Source organism: Leptosomus discolor, chromosome 6 (genome assembly GCF_034619465.1).
Source record: "Leptosomus discolor isolate bLepDis1 chromosome 6, bLepDis1.hap2, whole genome shotgun sequence".
Taxonomy (NCBI): domain Eukaryota; kingdom Metazoa; phylum Chordata; class Aves; order Leptosomiformes; family Leptosomidae; genus Leptosomus; species Leptosomus discolor.
Genome location: NC_141396.1, coordinates 13,997,694 through 14,013,290, shown reverse-complemented (window position 1 = coordinate 14,013,290; position 15,597 = coordinate 13,997,694). Strand labels below are relative to the sequence as shown.

At 40.1% G+C, this 15,597-nt stretch overlaps 1 protein-coding gene across 2 annotated transcripts in view; it reads left to right on the top strand.

Moving 5' to 3' along the window:
• The window catches only part of SLK (STE20 like kinase), a 46,384-nt gene extending 30,787 nt beyond the window's left edge, over positions 1–15,597 (top strand). Inside the window, exons 9-19 of one of the 2 annotated variants that reach the window (XM_009950337.2) lie at positions 732–2,153; positions 3,492–3,622; positions 3,895–4,018; positions 4,276–4,455; positions 6,477–6,569; positions 9,841–9,970; positions 10,229–10,353; positions 11,332–11,520; positions 12,682–12,807; positions 14,382–14,495; positions 15,087–15,597. In XM_009950337.2, the coding sequence (XP_009948639.1) occupies positions 732–2,153; positions 3,492–3,622; positions 3,895–4,018; positions 4,276–4,455; positions 6,477–6,569; positions 9,841–9,970; positions 10,229–10,353; positions 11,332–11,520; positions 12,682–12,807; positions 14,382–14,495; positions 15,087–15,233 (2,781 nt within the window). In that variant the 3' untranslated portion in view covers positions 15,234–15,597. The remainder of the gene's footprint in view (positions 1–731; positions 2,154–3,491; positions 3,623–3,894; positions 4,019–4,275; positions 4,456–6,476; positions 6,570–9,840; positions 9,971–10,228; positions 10,354–11,331; positions 11,521–12,681; positions 12,808–14,381; positions 14,496–15,086) is intronic. The other variant, XM_086466469.1, reaches the window with a different exon arrangement.

The window sequence follows — 15,597 nt, the reverse complement described above, 5'->3', positions numbered from 1 at the left end:
TGAAAGGGCAATTATGGTTAAAATGATGCTTTATTACTGTATTCTTTCGTATGTCTGTATGCAATCTGATAACATTCATTCCCATTCCAGCAGCAACGATTTCTGCAGTTATGCAGCTGTTCCTATTCTAGTTCCGTATTGCTGCTCAATCAGGTCTGCTGGAGGTTTTCACCATTTTAATGGAGTTTCACAATGGTTAAAAAACAGACCAAAAATTTTCAAGCATTTTTAAAAAAGAACACAAGGAAAGATATTCTTTTTGGTGAAGCAGAAGAAAGTCTTAATATTGCATTTTATCAGTGCTGCACTAACTAAAGCTACATAGTTTCTTCCTGGCCAAACTGGTACAAAGGCATGTGACTTTCAAGCTGGGACTACTGGGGGACTGAACTAATGGGGAAAAAAAAAAGCAACGTGATTGGAAAAAGACTTGAAGATTCTGTTAAGCATGAGGCAGAGGGCTGACCATGATCCCCTTCCTTCAATTACAGTAATTTTATTAAATTCTGAGCAATGGCAGAGGGTTCTTGTGAAACTCTTCTGTTCAGAGCCTGTGTGTGCTTCATGCACTCGTTCTGTGGTAATACCAAGTGAAGTACTCTGAGATTATCAAATTCATATAACTCTGCCTGCAAATACAATATTCATCTCTATTCAGGTATTCTTCAGTAGAACTGTCCTTTAATTAAGTTAGAAAATGATTAAATATTTTTCTTCCGTTAATTTTTTAGCAGTTACCTTCAGAGAAGCGTGCATCCTCTGACCTTAGTATTGCCAGCTCTGAAGAGGATAAACTTTCGCAGAATGCCTCTGTTCTGGAATCTCTTTCTGAGAAAACAGAAAGTAATGCAATTGAGGTCAAAGCCAGTGCGGTATTTCCAGATGACAAAACAACTGGAGATGAATCTGAGGACATTAAGTTTAGGAAAACAGCTGATAACATATGCGATACTACTGTTGGTGATGTGAAAGTGCAGAATGGTTCTGTGCCAACTGGTGAAGATGAGCAAGGCAAAATAGTGCCAGGTGGAAAGAATACAGAAAGCCTGGAAAAAACACATGAAGATACAGAACCCCAGAAAGGAGGGAAAGAACTTGATGTGGTAACAAAATTGGAAATAAAGGATGAACCCAACCTAAAAACAGAGAAAGAAAATGACATGGGAAATGAACAGACAGAAGATAATAAACTGAAAGTAGTACCTACAACTGAAAGCAGCATAGAAACTGAAGAAGCCATTTCGAAGGAAACAGGTGAAAAAGAAGAGAAGAACAGAACAGATCTCTCAGAAAGTAAGGAAGAAAAGGTCCCTGCAGAAAATACTGCTGAGCAAAAGGAAGGTAAAGATGAAGCTCAGAAAGAGGCAATAATAGACACCACTACAGAAACTCTACCTAATGCTGCAGATAGAGTGTCTGATGAAGAAAAGGAACTAATAAAGCATGCAATTGACAACATTAAGGAGAGAGGTGGTATTGCTGAAACGCAGATCTGTGATGGGGATAAAATACCTGAGACGGAGGATAAGCCAGTGGAAAGTCAGGCTAAGCAGGTCCATGAGATAATCAGCTCTGAAGAAACTCTATCGGAAAGCCAAGGTAAAGCGATCAAAGTAGACAAGAAACTGGCAGAAAGTGAAAATAAGGATATTGGTAATATAAGCAGCATGGAGGAAACGGAGATCAAAAACTCTGGAAAACACGACGTAGACCAGAAGGCAATACAGAGCAAGCCTGAGGATACTTCTCATAAAGTGGTAAACAAACTGACTGATATGGACCAAAATTCAGAAGAGCACAGACCTGAGAATATCCAGGAAAACACTATTCAGATAGATAAAGAACATTCAGAAGTTACTTCTGATGAAGTAATGAAGAGTAAGCTTCAAGATGCTGTCAATGAACAAGCTGATGACTCTGAAGTCACTCCAGTCCCCAGTATTAGTATTAGCACTGAAGAAAATCAGGAGAAAATAAAAACAGATAATCAAGACAATACCGAAACTTTACAGCAGCTAGAATCAGAGAATTTGAAGGAAAATGATGCAGATTCAGGCACGGGTTCTACGGCAGATAACAGCAGCATTGATTTGAACTTGTCGATTTCTAGTTTCCTTAGTAAAAACAAAGAGACAGGATCGATATCTTTACAGGTAAGTATAAACAATCATATATTTTTATATAAAATCACGTGTGAGTGTCACCCTAAAATTATCTCCCAAGTTTGATCTTTACAACAAAGGAAATTATTGAGTGAGGAACTAGTATGACAGTGTGGGATACAAAACTTTGTGGAAACCAAAGTAATCTAAATTGTGCACTGTAACAATGTCTGGCTTTTGTGTAGTTATGCAGCAAAGCTAGGAGCTACAGAGCTGCTAATACTTTCTTATTTTATTGCATAAGCGCATCTTTAAAATGTAGACTAGCATGTAATAGGAAGTCTAACAGTATTAAAGGTAAGGATTTGTGAATGGTTGTATTTCAGAGCTGATATTCAAGAAGAGTCGTTCAGTGCCTTACTCTGCACAGAATCCCTGTTTAACAGGACAAATCTCTTATAACGTCTAAGCTCATATTGAATTCCTGTCACTTCCATCTTCTGTCTCTGTTTAGATTGAGAAGATCTAAGGCAGACAGTCTCTCGGGTTTGCTTATTCTGAATACTGTGCTCCTACGGTCGTACTATAGGGATGCAGTTATGCCAGTAAGAATGAGCTTATTCAGAGGAAGCACATTCCAGATTGTGAACTTTATTTCTATCTTTATACTAATGTGATTATAGCCGTAGTAGGACAGTAACTGTGTAACCGTGGGTCTGAAGGAAAAAAGCAAACCTAAAAAACACCAAACAAAAATGCTAACTCGGCATAGCTGTGCCAAGTGTGACTTCAAGGTGTTCGCAGTAGCCCTAACACAATGGAGACGCGGTTTCAGCTGGAGTCTCTTTTCTGTCGTAATGAAACAATAGCAGCTCTGAGAAGTGAGATTTCTCCAGTTCTGTCGGCAAGATCACATGATTTTTGACTAATACATGTGAATTAAAACAAAACCAAAAAACTTGCTCGTTTGATTTATTGCCAAAGCAGAAGTACGTAGGTGAGTAAATTGCTGTTCGGTTTCAATAGTGTTTTTCAGAATTAAATAGCTTTTTTGGTGACCGGGAAAGTTACGGTCGAAAGCAAACAGTAAGTGCAGCTGTCTTCAGCTCTTGAAAATAAAACTGCATCAGTTCTGCTCAGGGCTTATCTTGACTTTTTTTTTCTGGCCATTTCAATGATCAATAATTACAGTTTTCCTTTGCTGACTAGAGAAAGTTTCAGTATATTTCAAGTTCTCACTTGATTAGTGAGGTACCAGGTAAGGGAGAAGAACTGATTACTCTACGGTAGGCCTTCACAGAGGTATTTGAAGTAATTTAATATTAAGAAAAAAGGGAAAAAGGATGTAACTTAAATAAGTACAGAATAACTTACCAGTGCTTTATTCAGGAAACTAGACGACAGAAGAAGACTTTAAAGAAAACCCGGAAGTTTGTTGTTGATGGAGTAGAAGTGAGTGTAACCACATCAAAAATAGTTACGGAAAATGACTCCAAAAGTGAAGAAATGCGATTTCTACGGTAAGTGTTTTAAAAAGTAAGATTTATAAGAGGTTAGCAGGTTGGTTTTTTCCTCTTTGAATAAAAGGGCGCTAATGATCTCATTTCTCCAATATTTGGGGATTAATTTCAATTATTTTCTTAGCGGAAAGGAATGTAAAGTGTTTCTTAACAAGACAGTCAATTCAAAACTAGTTTTACTGGACCTAAGTTGTAGATGCTTTTTAAACATTTTGTAGTTTTCCACTTCTTTTGTTTTCCCATCAATATCAAGTGTTCTTTTTCATTATTAGACGTCAAGAGCTAAGAGAGCTAAGACTTCTTCAGAAAGAGGAGCAGAGAGCCCAGCAGCAACTCAGCAATAAGCTTTTGCAACAGCGAGAACAGATCTACAGACGTTTTGAACAGGAAATGACAGTGAGTTTCTGGATTTTGGTGCTCTTAAGATACGATGGAGTAGGCAGAATACTACTACTAGCAGCAATCAGGTGTTCCCTTTTCCCTGGCTCTAACTTAATTTTCACTCTTGTTAACAAATGGCAGTATTTTCCATTGTGAGGTGCCCAGCTTGTACGCTAGAACTCGCCTGCCAGCTCAGTTTGTCATGGCTGTCCTCTGCACTTCACTGAACAGAACTTAGTTTTCTAAAAAAAGATGCCAAATTATTTTTACAGAGTAAAAAGCGACAGTATGATCAAGAAATAGAAAATCTAGAAAAACAGCAGAAACAGACGATAGAGCGCTTGGAACAGGAACACACAAACCGTTTACGAGATGAAGCAAAACGCATCAAAGGAGAACAGGAGAAGGAATTGTCCAAATTCCAAAACGTGCTGAAGAACAAAAAGAAGGAGGTAAGAGACAATGATGATAATAGAGCAAGTAAGGAGTATGGGCACAGCAAACAGTTGAGATTAGGTCTCCCAGAAGCCTTGTCAACCTCATGTGCTATACTGAGTTGTGGAAGGGTTACTAGCAGTCAGTGTTATTTCTTTTGTTTCACTGCCTACAGTGAAGTACAAACAGCTAACAGGAAGATTTAGGTATTGACTTAATCTAGAAAATATCATATTTTTCACAAAATCTTTAACAAAATATTTTCTCTCAGATATTAAATCAAGAAAAAGTATTTTCTTAAAGACCTTGAAAAATGTTTGAGATTTCTACTTGAAACGAATCCAGCTATAGTTAGTTAGTAAATACTTCGCAATTAGAATTTTGAAGAAAAGTCTATGGTCTTGATTACTGCTGAGAACGACTTAAATTCCAGAGCTTTTCTTTGTTAGAGTAATTTGTTAGATTTTTGTTGAATGTGTGCTGCTGTTGTTTAGAATTTCTTTATATGAACTGGCAGCAGTTATATGGATTTAGCTTTTAACTGAAAAAGGAAAGCCAGAAGAGAAAAGTCTGGATAACCTAAAATCTTTTATAGTGAATTTTGTATTTGTCATACAGTTAAGGCAATATGAATGACATTTGACACTGACACCTTATGCTATTAATTTGCTTGCATTAGAGTAAGAGAAGGTGATGTGTTTCCATATGGATTTTGCATCTTAAAAACTGTTTTATTTCATTTTCAGATCAATTATGTAGTGCTTATTTGTGTATAAATGGCTCTAGCGTTTGCTCTAATAGTTACTAGACTCACAGAGATTTCTTTAGAAATCTGTACTGTCCATGCTTTTGCATAGAACGATCCTGTAGTACAAAAGTGCATAAAAAAACATAGGTGATATTCAGTCTGAACCATATGCTCATATGTAAATAACAATTTTTCTTCTTTTGCGGTACCTCTTGCATTTTTGAGTCTCTCTCTATTCACTGGTGATTGGGTCCTACATGGGAAAGCGGGAAGAATTTTACGTATTGCTCTGGGCTAAAAGCAGTTCTTTCATGAAACAGGAATAGCATGTGGTGATTTGGACTCTGTTTTCTGATGATGCTTCCACTATTAAACAAACAGGCATTTGTTTTTGGGTGCATAGTTTTGTATTTAAAGCTTAAGAAGGCGATTTACAGTTTGAAGGAAAATGCAGCTGGTGCTCTAAAACTACTCATGCTATATTGGAGTGTGCAATGTTACATTTTTGTAATTCGTGAATAAAACACATCAGCAAATTAACAGATTAATAGTCAGTTGATTTAGCCAGGTTATATTTAGATTCTTTCTACTAATCTAGTCTAATTCACTTTGGACTGGAACACGTTCCATTCCAGCATACATGTCATGAAAAGTTTCTTGAAAACATACCTAGTTATTGGTAGTTTTTCCTTTTAAATTCTTCAGAACCAAACACTTACGACCAGTTAATATTTTATTTACTTGTATGATTATTTTAAAGCTATAAGGTGTGTAGATGTCATTTATGGTCGGAGACACTAATAATGGCATCTTACAAATTCATGTTTGAGACAGTGTCAGAAATAGCTGGTTTTCAGTGGAAGTTATTTTAAACTTCCAACTGTTTTTCACAGCTTTACCATGAGGTAAACATGCTCTGTAGTCCTTTTGCCATAGCGCTTCAAGAAAATACCCCTTCTGCAGGTGGTGGTTTTCTTAAACTATTGACTATTCTAGCTGCTGCATGAAAACGCCAGCAACAGACTCGGCCCTTTCTGAGAGCACTGGGCAGCATTTGCATGCAAAAAGAGGCTGGCATATACCTCCTTCTGCACTGCGCTCGCATACATAAAGCACGTATTGTTCCTCCTCTCTTCGTTAAGCTCTTCTCACTAACATGGCTGCCACTGAAGTAATGCCGCTTCCCAGTACCTCTAGTGCTTGACCTGCATGTCCTATGTTCACAGTAATGCTTGCTGTGGAGAAAAAGTGTTCTTTTCGCCACCTTCTGCATGCTTATATACACTGTAGGTTTTATGTGAAGTGGAGAAAGCACCAAAAGAGCTGAGAAAAGAGCTCATGAAACGCAAGAAAGAGGAGCTTGCACAAAGCCAGCATGCTCAGGTAACAACAGCAGCTTCAAGCTACTAAAATACAAAAGGCAGCAGAATTCACACAGCTTGATGATTTCACTTCTTGTTGTTGTTGAGTGAATATGGAACTTAACTCAGACTAACCCTACATACTGCTCTCTTCTTCAAGTACTCCCATATCACATCCCATAGAGCGTACTGTGTAGAAATGTAGGAGCAGCCATTTCCAGGTTTGTGCTGTTAAGTGCAATATTTTGTATTTTTTCTATGGCACGTTTATTTACAGTGCTTTTGTGAGTGGTAGGTACTCTCTAAGTCCATCAAATTGTAAAGGTTACAGTCAGAAGTAAGTTTTGAGTGATCTAAGCGCAGGGGAGGCAAATGTGTATAGTATGTAAGTGTGAGGCATCTTGTTCAGAGGAGCAGAACAGATTAGGTAAAATGAAGTTATTTAAGTGTAGAAGTGTAGGTGTATGGAAACTTTACAAGACATAGTCTGTAATTTCACGCCTTCAGACTTGCTGCTTTTATATGACCCAGCTAGAAAGGGGCTAGTATTTTAGAAGAATATTGACTTTGTGATGGCCACAGCGTGTTACAGGGTGAGTTTGCATCACAACAGAGCAGGTTTGGATTGAGTAACTTAAAGATTAAATGTTTATGTGAGTGACCTAGTAGAAAATAATAGCAACTCTATTTGATTATGTGTTTAATTCTAGAGGGGATTTCCCAGGATAGAATGTGAGTTGCAGCTCTCTCCACGTACCAAGGATATGTGTCTCTGAACTAAGGAAACAATTAAAAACATAAATTTTCATAATGTTTCTAGTGACTAGTTTGTTTCCTTTGTGGGTTTCAATTTGTTGAAGTAAGAGAGGTGAACAAGACAATTTTAAATGTGAAATACCCTTCTAAAGGTGGAATGATAAGTACTAGACAAGGTGCAGGTGATTAGTTTTAGACTATCTAGACCTTCTGTCAGTGACTACTTTTGTGTGATTAGCCTTGACATTTTAAATTTGTATGACTAACGTACAGCAGATCTCATTTCTTCTTTTTTTTTTTTAAGAACAGAAGTATATTTCATTATATTCTGACATAGGAAGTGCATTGTGTCCCACAGGGTGTTGCTCAGGTTATGATTCAGTCTTTTCAGTTGTCTTCATGTACGCTTTTCAACGCCCAAATGCAGGATGTAAGTTTTAAAATGCAAAACAACAAAGGTTTTATTTCCCTAATTTTCCAGATGTGTGTTTTCTCTTCTCCTTCTGGTCATATGTGCTGATCAATATCACTGCCATCTCCAACCTAGTTAGCACAAATTTATGTAATTATGCACTATTCATAGTAAAAAGATCAAAATTACAGTCGTTTTTAACTCTGCGCAGGACACTGAAGTTTCACACAAATGCAATACAATACTTTTCTCTGGTGTTTATTATTTGTTCAGCACATGTGAGAAACGATGGGTGACTTCTGTGCTGTGTGTGCAGTGAAACCATGTATTTTAAACATATCTGAGTTATTTTAAGATACTTGTTGGGCAAAACCAAATCGTAATTTTAAAAAGGTGGGCTGCCTTGCGCTGTCTGCCTTTTAACCATCCAACACGCTCTTTACTGAAACCCGTGACCTTTATTGTGTGTAATACTTGAGTAGATGTGGGGAGTGGAAAGGCCAGAGTGTTTTCTGAGATTGCCTGGTTTATCTTACAGTGCTAGCAATTGGAAAACTTCTTAAGATTTACCACTTAGAGAGCGCAGCAGTGATATTTAAATGATTGAGTAAAGCTCAAGCATAATTTCTTTTTGACCATGACTACACCAGAGCAGCTTTCCCCCCACTCCCTACAAATCAAAAAATTCCTCGCAAATTAAACACCGTATTAATTACATGTCTGCACCCTCAGAATAATAAACATGTAGTTTTCTTATCCTTTTCATCTAGAAAGGGAAGCAGAACGGTATTTTTCATCAGTCCATGTATTTCATTAGGTTTGTCTGACTTCATTTACAGACGTGGCCTTCCAATTCTTTGTGTACCCTCATGTCTGTCACTGTCAGCTTACTCCACCTCTGGGTTTCTGATACCTGTCGAAGTGTAACTCTGACGTCCACTGGGAGAGATTAAATCCTCACCAGGATTCTCCTGGTCATAGAAGTACTATATAAAGTACAATAAAAAGTACTTTTAGTGAACATTTAATTCCATGTGTTACTGGCAACTCTATTAGCAAGTAGCATTGGTTCAGTAGAAAAGAAAAAAACGCGTAGCTCAGGAGACCCTTCCGCTGACCATCTGTAGCCAGGACTGTTCTGCCTCATCCCATCTCCGTTCCGACAGCCCATCTTTAACATTGCTTTGTTACGTGTAACAGCAAATGCTTCAGCTGCCCACCTTGGCTCTGCTAGGACACTGCCATCATCCTTTCTTTTGACCTTTATATCATGGTAGAAACATCTGCTTTAATGGTTTGTTCTCAAAGAGTGTGTGTGTGTGCATGCCTGCATGCTTGTAGACGCTTTGGTTTGGTTTTGGTAGTTGCAAAGAAGAAAGGCAACAGTATGGTCTTGGGGCGTGGGAGGGGGATTCTTGCTGCTGCCCACTTTGCATGATGTGGTGCGACAGAGTGGTACACCGTGGGTCACGGGAAGATGCAGGGGATAAGGGGACAGCGTCAGGCAGACGGCACATCGCTTTGCAAGGAGCCAGCTCAGCTCTGGCGTGACAAGCTTACAAGTCCTGCGGAATGCAGTTCCTGCAGAAGCCGTTGGGTGTCTTCACCGCAGTCTTGAACTCCCAACCTGCCTGTCTTTGTGTCCGTGGCAAGATAAACCACTCGAGATTGAGACACAAACCTGAAACCCAACTGTGTAAATAAATAGGCTTTAACTAATCATCCAAAGCAAAATAACCATACAGACTTGTATTTTCTTACATCCATGAATAACCCTTGGTATGATGAGGTCGACTTTATATTGACTACTTGTCTTTGCGAGCTTTGAACATACAGCTTGTTTTGAGGAGAGGCAAGAGATGGAATGAATTGCAGATTACTGTCTAGTTTGTTGCCTTTGGCCCTATTTCTGAAGGTGTTATTTACACATTAAATACACTTTTACCTACCCTCTACGTAGAAAATACAAGAGACGCGTAATTTTATAGCTGAGGCATGTTAGCTCAAATTTTCTTAGATGTATTTGTTTTCATATCGAGCTAATGCTGAGAGAACTGGGAGTTTCATTAAAATGTAATGTGGTTAGAAGAACATAATGTCATTTACCTCTATTGGTTTTTACCAGGAGCAGGAATTTGTGCAGAAGCAGCAACAAGAACTGGATGCATCTCTGAAGAAAATTATTCAGCAGCAGAAGACAGAACTAGCCACTATTGAACGAGATTGCCTCAACAACAAACAGCAGCTCATGAGAGGTATCCAGCATCAGACTCTCTCTTTAAGAACAGCCATTTGTATTGTATTTTAATAATGAACTTTTAATTATTTACGTAGTCTGTCTGAAATTTGTAAGTCAAAGACCCTCATGACTAATCTAGAACTGTAATAAAAGCATTGCTATGGAATAGTGTTGCTTTTAAAATGCACTTGTAGACCGCTTTAAACATACACTGGCAGGTAGAGGAGGAGGTCTTGTCTTGTACTTTCTGAACCAGCCTTCCTCTTTTTTCCAGCTCGTGAAGCTGCAATCTGGGAGCTGGAAGAGCGACATCTACAAGAGAAACACCAGCTCCTCAAACAGCAGCTCAAAGATCAGTACTTCATGCAGAGACACCAGCTGCTTAAGAGGCATGAAAAAGTTAGTGTTGACTTTGATGCTGCTTTTGTGTATTTTAATACCTGTTTTTTTCTCAGGTAGCCTTGTGATCTCTACTGGTAGCTGTTTGCTTGCACAGGCAAGACCCACGCACGTGTTTTGAAGCTGTGTGTGTTCTGTTGAAATAAAAAAAAGTCCTCAAACATCTTACTTTTATAACTTAGTAGTATGTTGGAGTATAAGTGGTCATACTCTTCCCTTTTGAGTCTTTCAAAAAAAATAAAGCCCAACCACAACATGAATCTTTTTCTATTAAAACTACCAAATTCTGCTTATACACCAAAACCAGTTCTGGCTTGTGTTTAAATAAATCTACTCGTTATTAAATCATCCTGGAATTAAATGAACAGAATGAACTGGAGTGGCTTTTGGGCAAGTAGCTGACAACTGTTTCTTTATAGCTAAATCCTATAAAAGCCCAGAAGACACCACTTTTTTTCCATGAGGCATTTTGGTTTTTACAGAATACACTAAATGGAGTAGTTCAATTTTTGCAAATGTAAACCCAATAGAGAGATATTGTAGGATCTCCTTGGTGATTGGAGCATGAGCAGCCTCTGCTGAAGGCTTGTTTTGGTGTCGTTTGGTTTATCCCCGTGGTGGCTGTTGCTTTCACCAGCTTTTGCAACAGACCGACCCTTCAGCAATGCAGTAATAGAAGTTCAGTTCCACAAAAGTTGCTCTATTTGAATAACACGGACTTTTCAAAGTGCAATTCAGGAGCTGAACAACCACCAGTAAAATATACGTGTATCCATAATTATTAGAGAATTTCCTCTGGGTTGGGCACGGTCCAGAGCTCTCTAGTGTAAGTGGAAGACCCTCAGGGATATCGCTAGGGCTGGGGCTTGTTTCAGTTGAAAGAAGCAGACTCAAACAGCGTGCTTATTGATGACATGAGATGCAGGTATTCTGACATATTAGTTGCTCTGTAACGTTTCTGTACGGTTAACATTTTAGGAAACAGAACAGATGCAGAGATATAACCAACGCCTTATTGAGGAGCTGAAGAACAAGCAAACTCAGGAAAGAGCGAGACTGCCTAAAATCCAGCGAAGTGAAGCAAAGACTCGAATGGCTATGTTTAAGAAAAGTCTAAGAATCAATTCATTAGCTTCTCCAGACCAAGATCGTGAAAAAATTAAGCAGGTAATTAATAAAAACAGTTTTAAGAGTATAAATGGTTAACGCGATGTGAATGGGGGGATGTCAGTGTACTCTCAGCAAGTTCACAGGTGGTACAAAACTGGGTTGGTGCGCTGGATGAGGTCAGAGGAACTCATCCTTCCCCTCTGCGCTGCTGAGACTCACCTGGACCACTGGGTCCAGCCCTGGGCTTCCCAACACGCAACAGACGTGAGTTTCCTGGAGCGAGTCCCACTGAGGGACTGGTGGGCCTTGTTATAGGAGGAGGCGCTTGGGATGCTGGGGATCCTTCAGCCTGGAGGAGACAGGGCTCAGGAGGATCTTACCCACGTGCACACAGACCCAACGGGAGGGAGTAAAGGAGGTGGAGCCAGACGCCTCTCAGTGGTGCCCGGTGACAGGAGGACAGGCCGTGGGCACAAGGGAAATGCAGAAGAGCCGACTTGAACACTACTTTTTTTAGCGTGAGGATGGTCAGACACTGGCACAGCTTGCCCAGAGAGGTGTGGAGGTACTCGGGACCCAGCTGGACACAGCCCTGCACAATGTGCTGCCGTTGACCCTGCTTTGAGCAGGGGGGTTGATCTTTGCAGGTCCCTCCTAACCTCAGCTGTTCCAGGATTCTGTGAAATACTTGATTTTCGTGAGCTTTTGAACTAAAACTGTAGGTATTCACTCATTCTTTGAAAGGGAATGTTGTGAAGAGGGTTAGAGGTTTGCTTTCTACTGATGCACGGAAGTCCCAAATGATGGTTTCATATGGTAAGCACTAAAAGGTTGAAAAATTTGGAAAATACGGTCTCCTGTAGCTGTATAACACCAGCCTTAACTGACACTTGTAGCAACACTGCTGTGTCACTTAGCTTCAGAGGGAGGTGCTTTCAGGAGTCTGGAAGTGAAATGTGCTGCATTTTAAGGAAAAATTAAGAGTGCGGAGAAATGTGACGATAGACAAAACTATGAGGGCATTCCCTTTGTAAGAATTTTTAAAAAGAATATAAAGAAAAATACAGTTGCTGTTTAAATCTTTTACAACCATTCCTTTCAGTTATACTGATGTATTTGTTCTGTTAAATACAGAACATACTTACACGAATTTCTGACTCGTGTAAACTGTTGTATCTAGAGGCACAATATAAACCATCTCTTTATTTTTAATTTTAGTTTGCTGTTCAAGAAGAAAAGAGGCAGAAGAACGAGAGATTGGCTCAGCATCAGAAACACGAAAACCAAATGCGGGACCTTCAGTTGCAGTGTGAAGCAAACATCAGAGAACTGCATCAGTTACAGGTTAAAAATAGATGCTATGAAATGAACATTCAGTGGGAGGCCTCTGGTCAACAACAGATGCAGGGAAAGCAGAAACGTCGTTTCCTTCATCTCTACTGATGGGTGTAGGGTTTTTTCCAACTGTACGTTCAAAGGCCAGCAGCAAACTGCTTAACCAGGGACAGGCACTTACAGCAGTTGGTGGGAAGTCATTTTAAATTCAAGAAGAGCAAGAACCAGATGCAGATGGTCACTTTCAGAATATCTGTCAAGTTCCCAGTGCTGTTTTCTGTAGGCAACATTTCCTTTTAACCTGATTCCGCTGGAATGTCGTTCATCAGAACAGAGGCAGGCAGCACCAGCCGTCACCCACAAGTGGTTTGTAGCATTACACGGAACGAGGTGGTTTTTACAAAGTGCAGGCTGCTGCTGCTTCTGCTGGAGCTTCTGGAAGGTACTTAGGAGGAATTCTCTTCCTGCGATAAGGAGCTCCGTTTTGTCTCTTTTGGGACGTGTTTTGCAGAAGTTGCTGCTGTACACCAGAGCCCTGATCTCCTTTTCCATTAAACGGGCTTCTCCCTGTTTCAGGGGCACAAGGCAGTTTTAAAGCATTAAGCGATCACCTGCTGATAACCTTTGCATAGAGAAACCTTCCAGCGAAGCCAGTTCTGCTCTGTTCCATTTCTGGCATCCTGCGAAAACAGTCCCTGGCTGCGCTGCTGACACGCCTCAGTAAACCCCCAAGTACCGTGGGAGCCTTGTGAGAGTTTCAGCTCAAGTAAAATAGAGCAGATTAGGGCTACTCTGAGCTTCGCTGAGGAAAATTGGCCGCTGGCTGCACTCGGGTCCAGCCAAGTGCCTGTCATTTTCGTTCCTGTGGTTTTGTGCTCGGCATCAGACCCAGCTGGGGCTGGAACCCCAGAAACAAGAACGTGGCGTTTAGAGACTGCCAGTGCCAACTGCTCTTAAAAATCAAAGATTTGATGTAGCCAAATAATTTTTTTTTCTTACCATGCTTCAAAAGTCCTCTGACAGTCAGGCAGATGCACGTGTGCCTTACTGAGAGCAGCGTGAAGCTGACGCGCGGGTTGATTATCCTTTCCCTTTTCATGGGGCAGTTCTGAGGCTGCTTCTGCAAGCTTGTTTCTCTCCTCCCTAAGCCCCATTTGTTAGTCTGAGCTCCTTGGCACCCAGAGCTGAAATACTTCCAAAAAACTACCTCCTTTTTAATGGGATTGATTCTGAGAAATTACACAAACTGTGTTTAGAAAGCGCAGCAGAAATGCCGTATGACCTTGAGAAGCATTATTAAGCAGTGAAACACAGTTTTGAGTAACAGTGTCAGCTGCTGCCGTAATGAGACTCAACAGTTATTTGGATTTGCAAGTATTTCTTATCTCAATTGGTTCTGATGGAAAGATCAGCTTTTGATAATGCAGCCTCGTAACATACTTTTATCTTGTAATTATTCGCGTCACTATTTACACGAAATAAGCTAATTAAAAAGAATTAGGACAACATATGTCACTGTACAAATGTTGAGTTGCCTAATCTGAATTAGTTTTACATAAGGATTATCTTTATCTTGTTTTAAGAATGAAAAATGCCATCTACTGGTTGAGCACGAGACTCAGAAGCTCAAAGAGCTAGATGAAGAGCACAGCCAAGAACTGAAGGAATGGAGAGAGAAATTGAGGCCAAGGAAAAAGGTAAATCGGAGCAGTTTGTGAATCAGAAAATAATCAAGAGTTGGATCTAGCAAATACAGACACTACAAAAGTATCACAGAGGAGGAGGAGAACCAAACTACTGTGCCAAACCCGCTACAGTTCACCAAATAATAAAATGTTAAAAAAAAAAAATGCACAAAAGCTGAGCGAAGGGCGTGTGCCACAAGAAAGGCTTGTGTGCTATCGGCCGCTTGCTGCCTGCCCTCGTGCAGCACGCGTGTGCCTGGCTGCACCTAGACCTCAGCTGGGGGCAAATCTGGTTTTAGGAAGGTCTTTCAGAAGCCACTCGGTCACTATGAAAATGGAGTGCTGAACAACCCATAGAGGGTGGTAGAGTCTGGTTTGGGGTTTTAGCTTTCATTTTAAAATAGGAAGTACGAGGTTTTCACACAGTTCAGTGTCCTGCAGCTTCTTGTGTGTTGGTTGTCTCGCGATTTCGTAATTGCTGGGTGATTTCTTTTTTGTGATGGCGTGTGAAGTTACGGTGTTACATCAGACAGTGTGTCACCAGTACAACGGGGTTCTTGTGCTTTGCCCTGTAATCCCATGACAATCTGATTTTGGTTTTAGACGCTGGAAGAAGAATTTGCCAGGAAGCTGCAGGAACAGGAAGTTTTCTTTAAAATGACTGGAGAGTCAGAATGCCTTAACCCTTCGACACAAAGCCGGATTTCCAAATTCTACCCAATCCCCAGCCTTCACTCCACTGGGTCGTAACTCTGGGAGCTGCTGTAGGTTTTTTCATACTTGGAATTCTCCATCCTCACCGTCTAACCTGACTTAACCCGCAGTGTACATCAAGGGACCCAGCGCTTTTTGTTTTCAGTGGAGACAATCAGTGTCGTGATCAGGTTCTTCACTTCTCTGAGTGGAAGAAAGGAAAGGAGGTGTTGGTGTGTAATGGTAACGTTACGTCCTTCAGATGTTTCAAGAATAAGTGGGGGTTTTAGCTCAGTCTCAAAAGTACATTATCTATGGGTTTGACTTTAAGCCTAAAATATTAATGATACTCTTCCTGATCACAAAAAAATGGTTTCTCATGTGAACATTTAAACTGTGTAATATTAGTTCTGCTACTGTG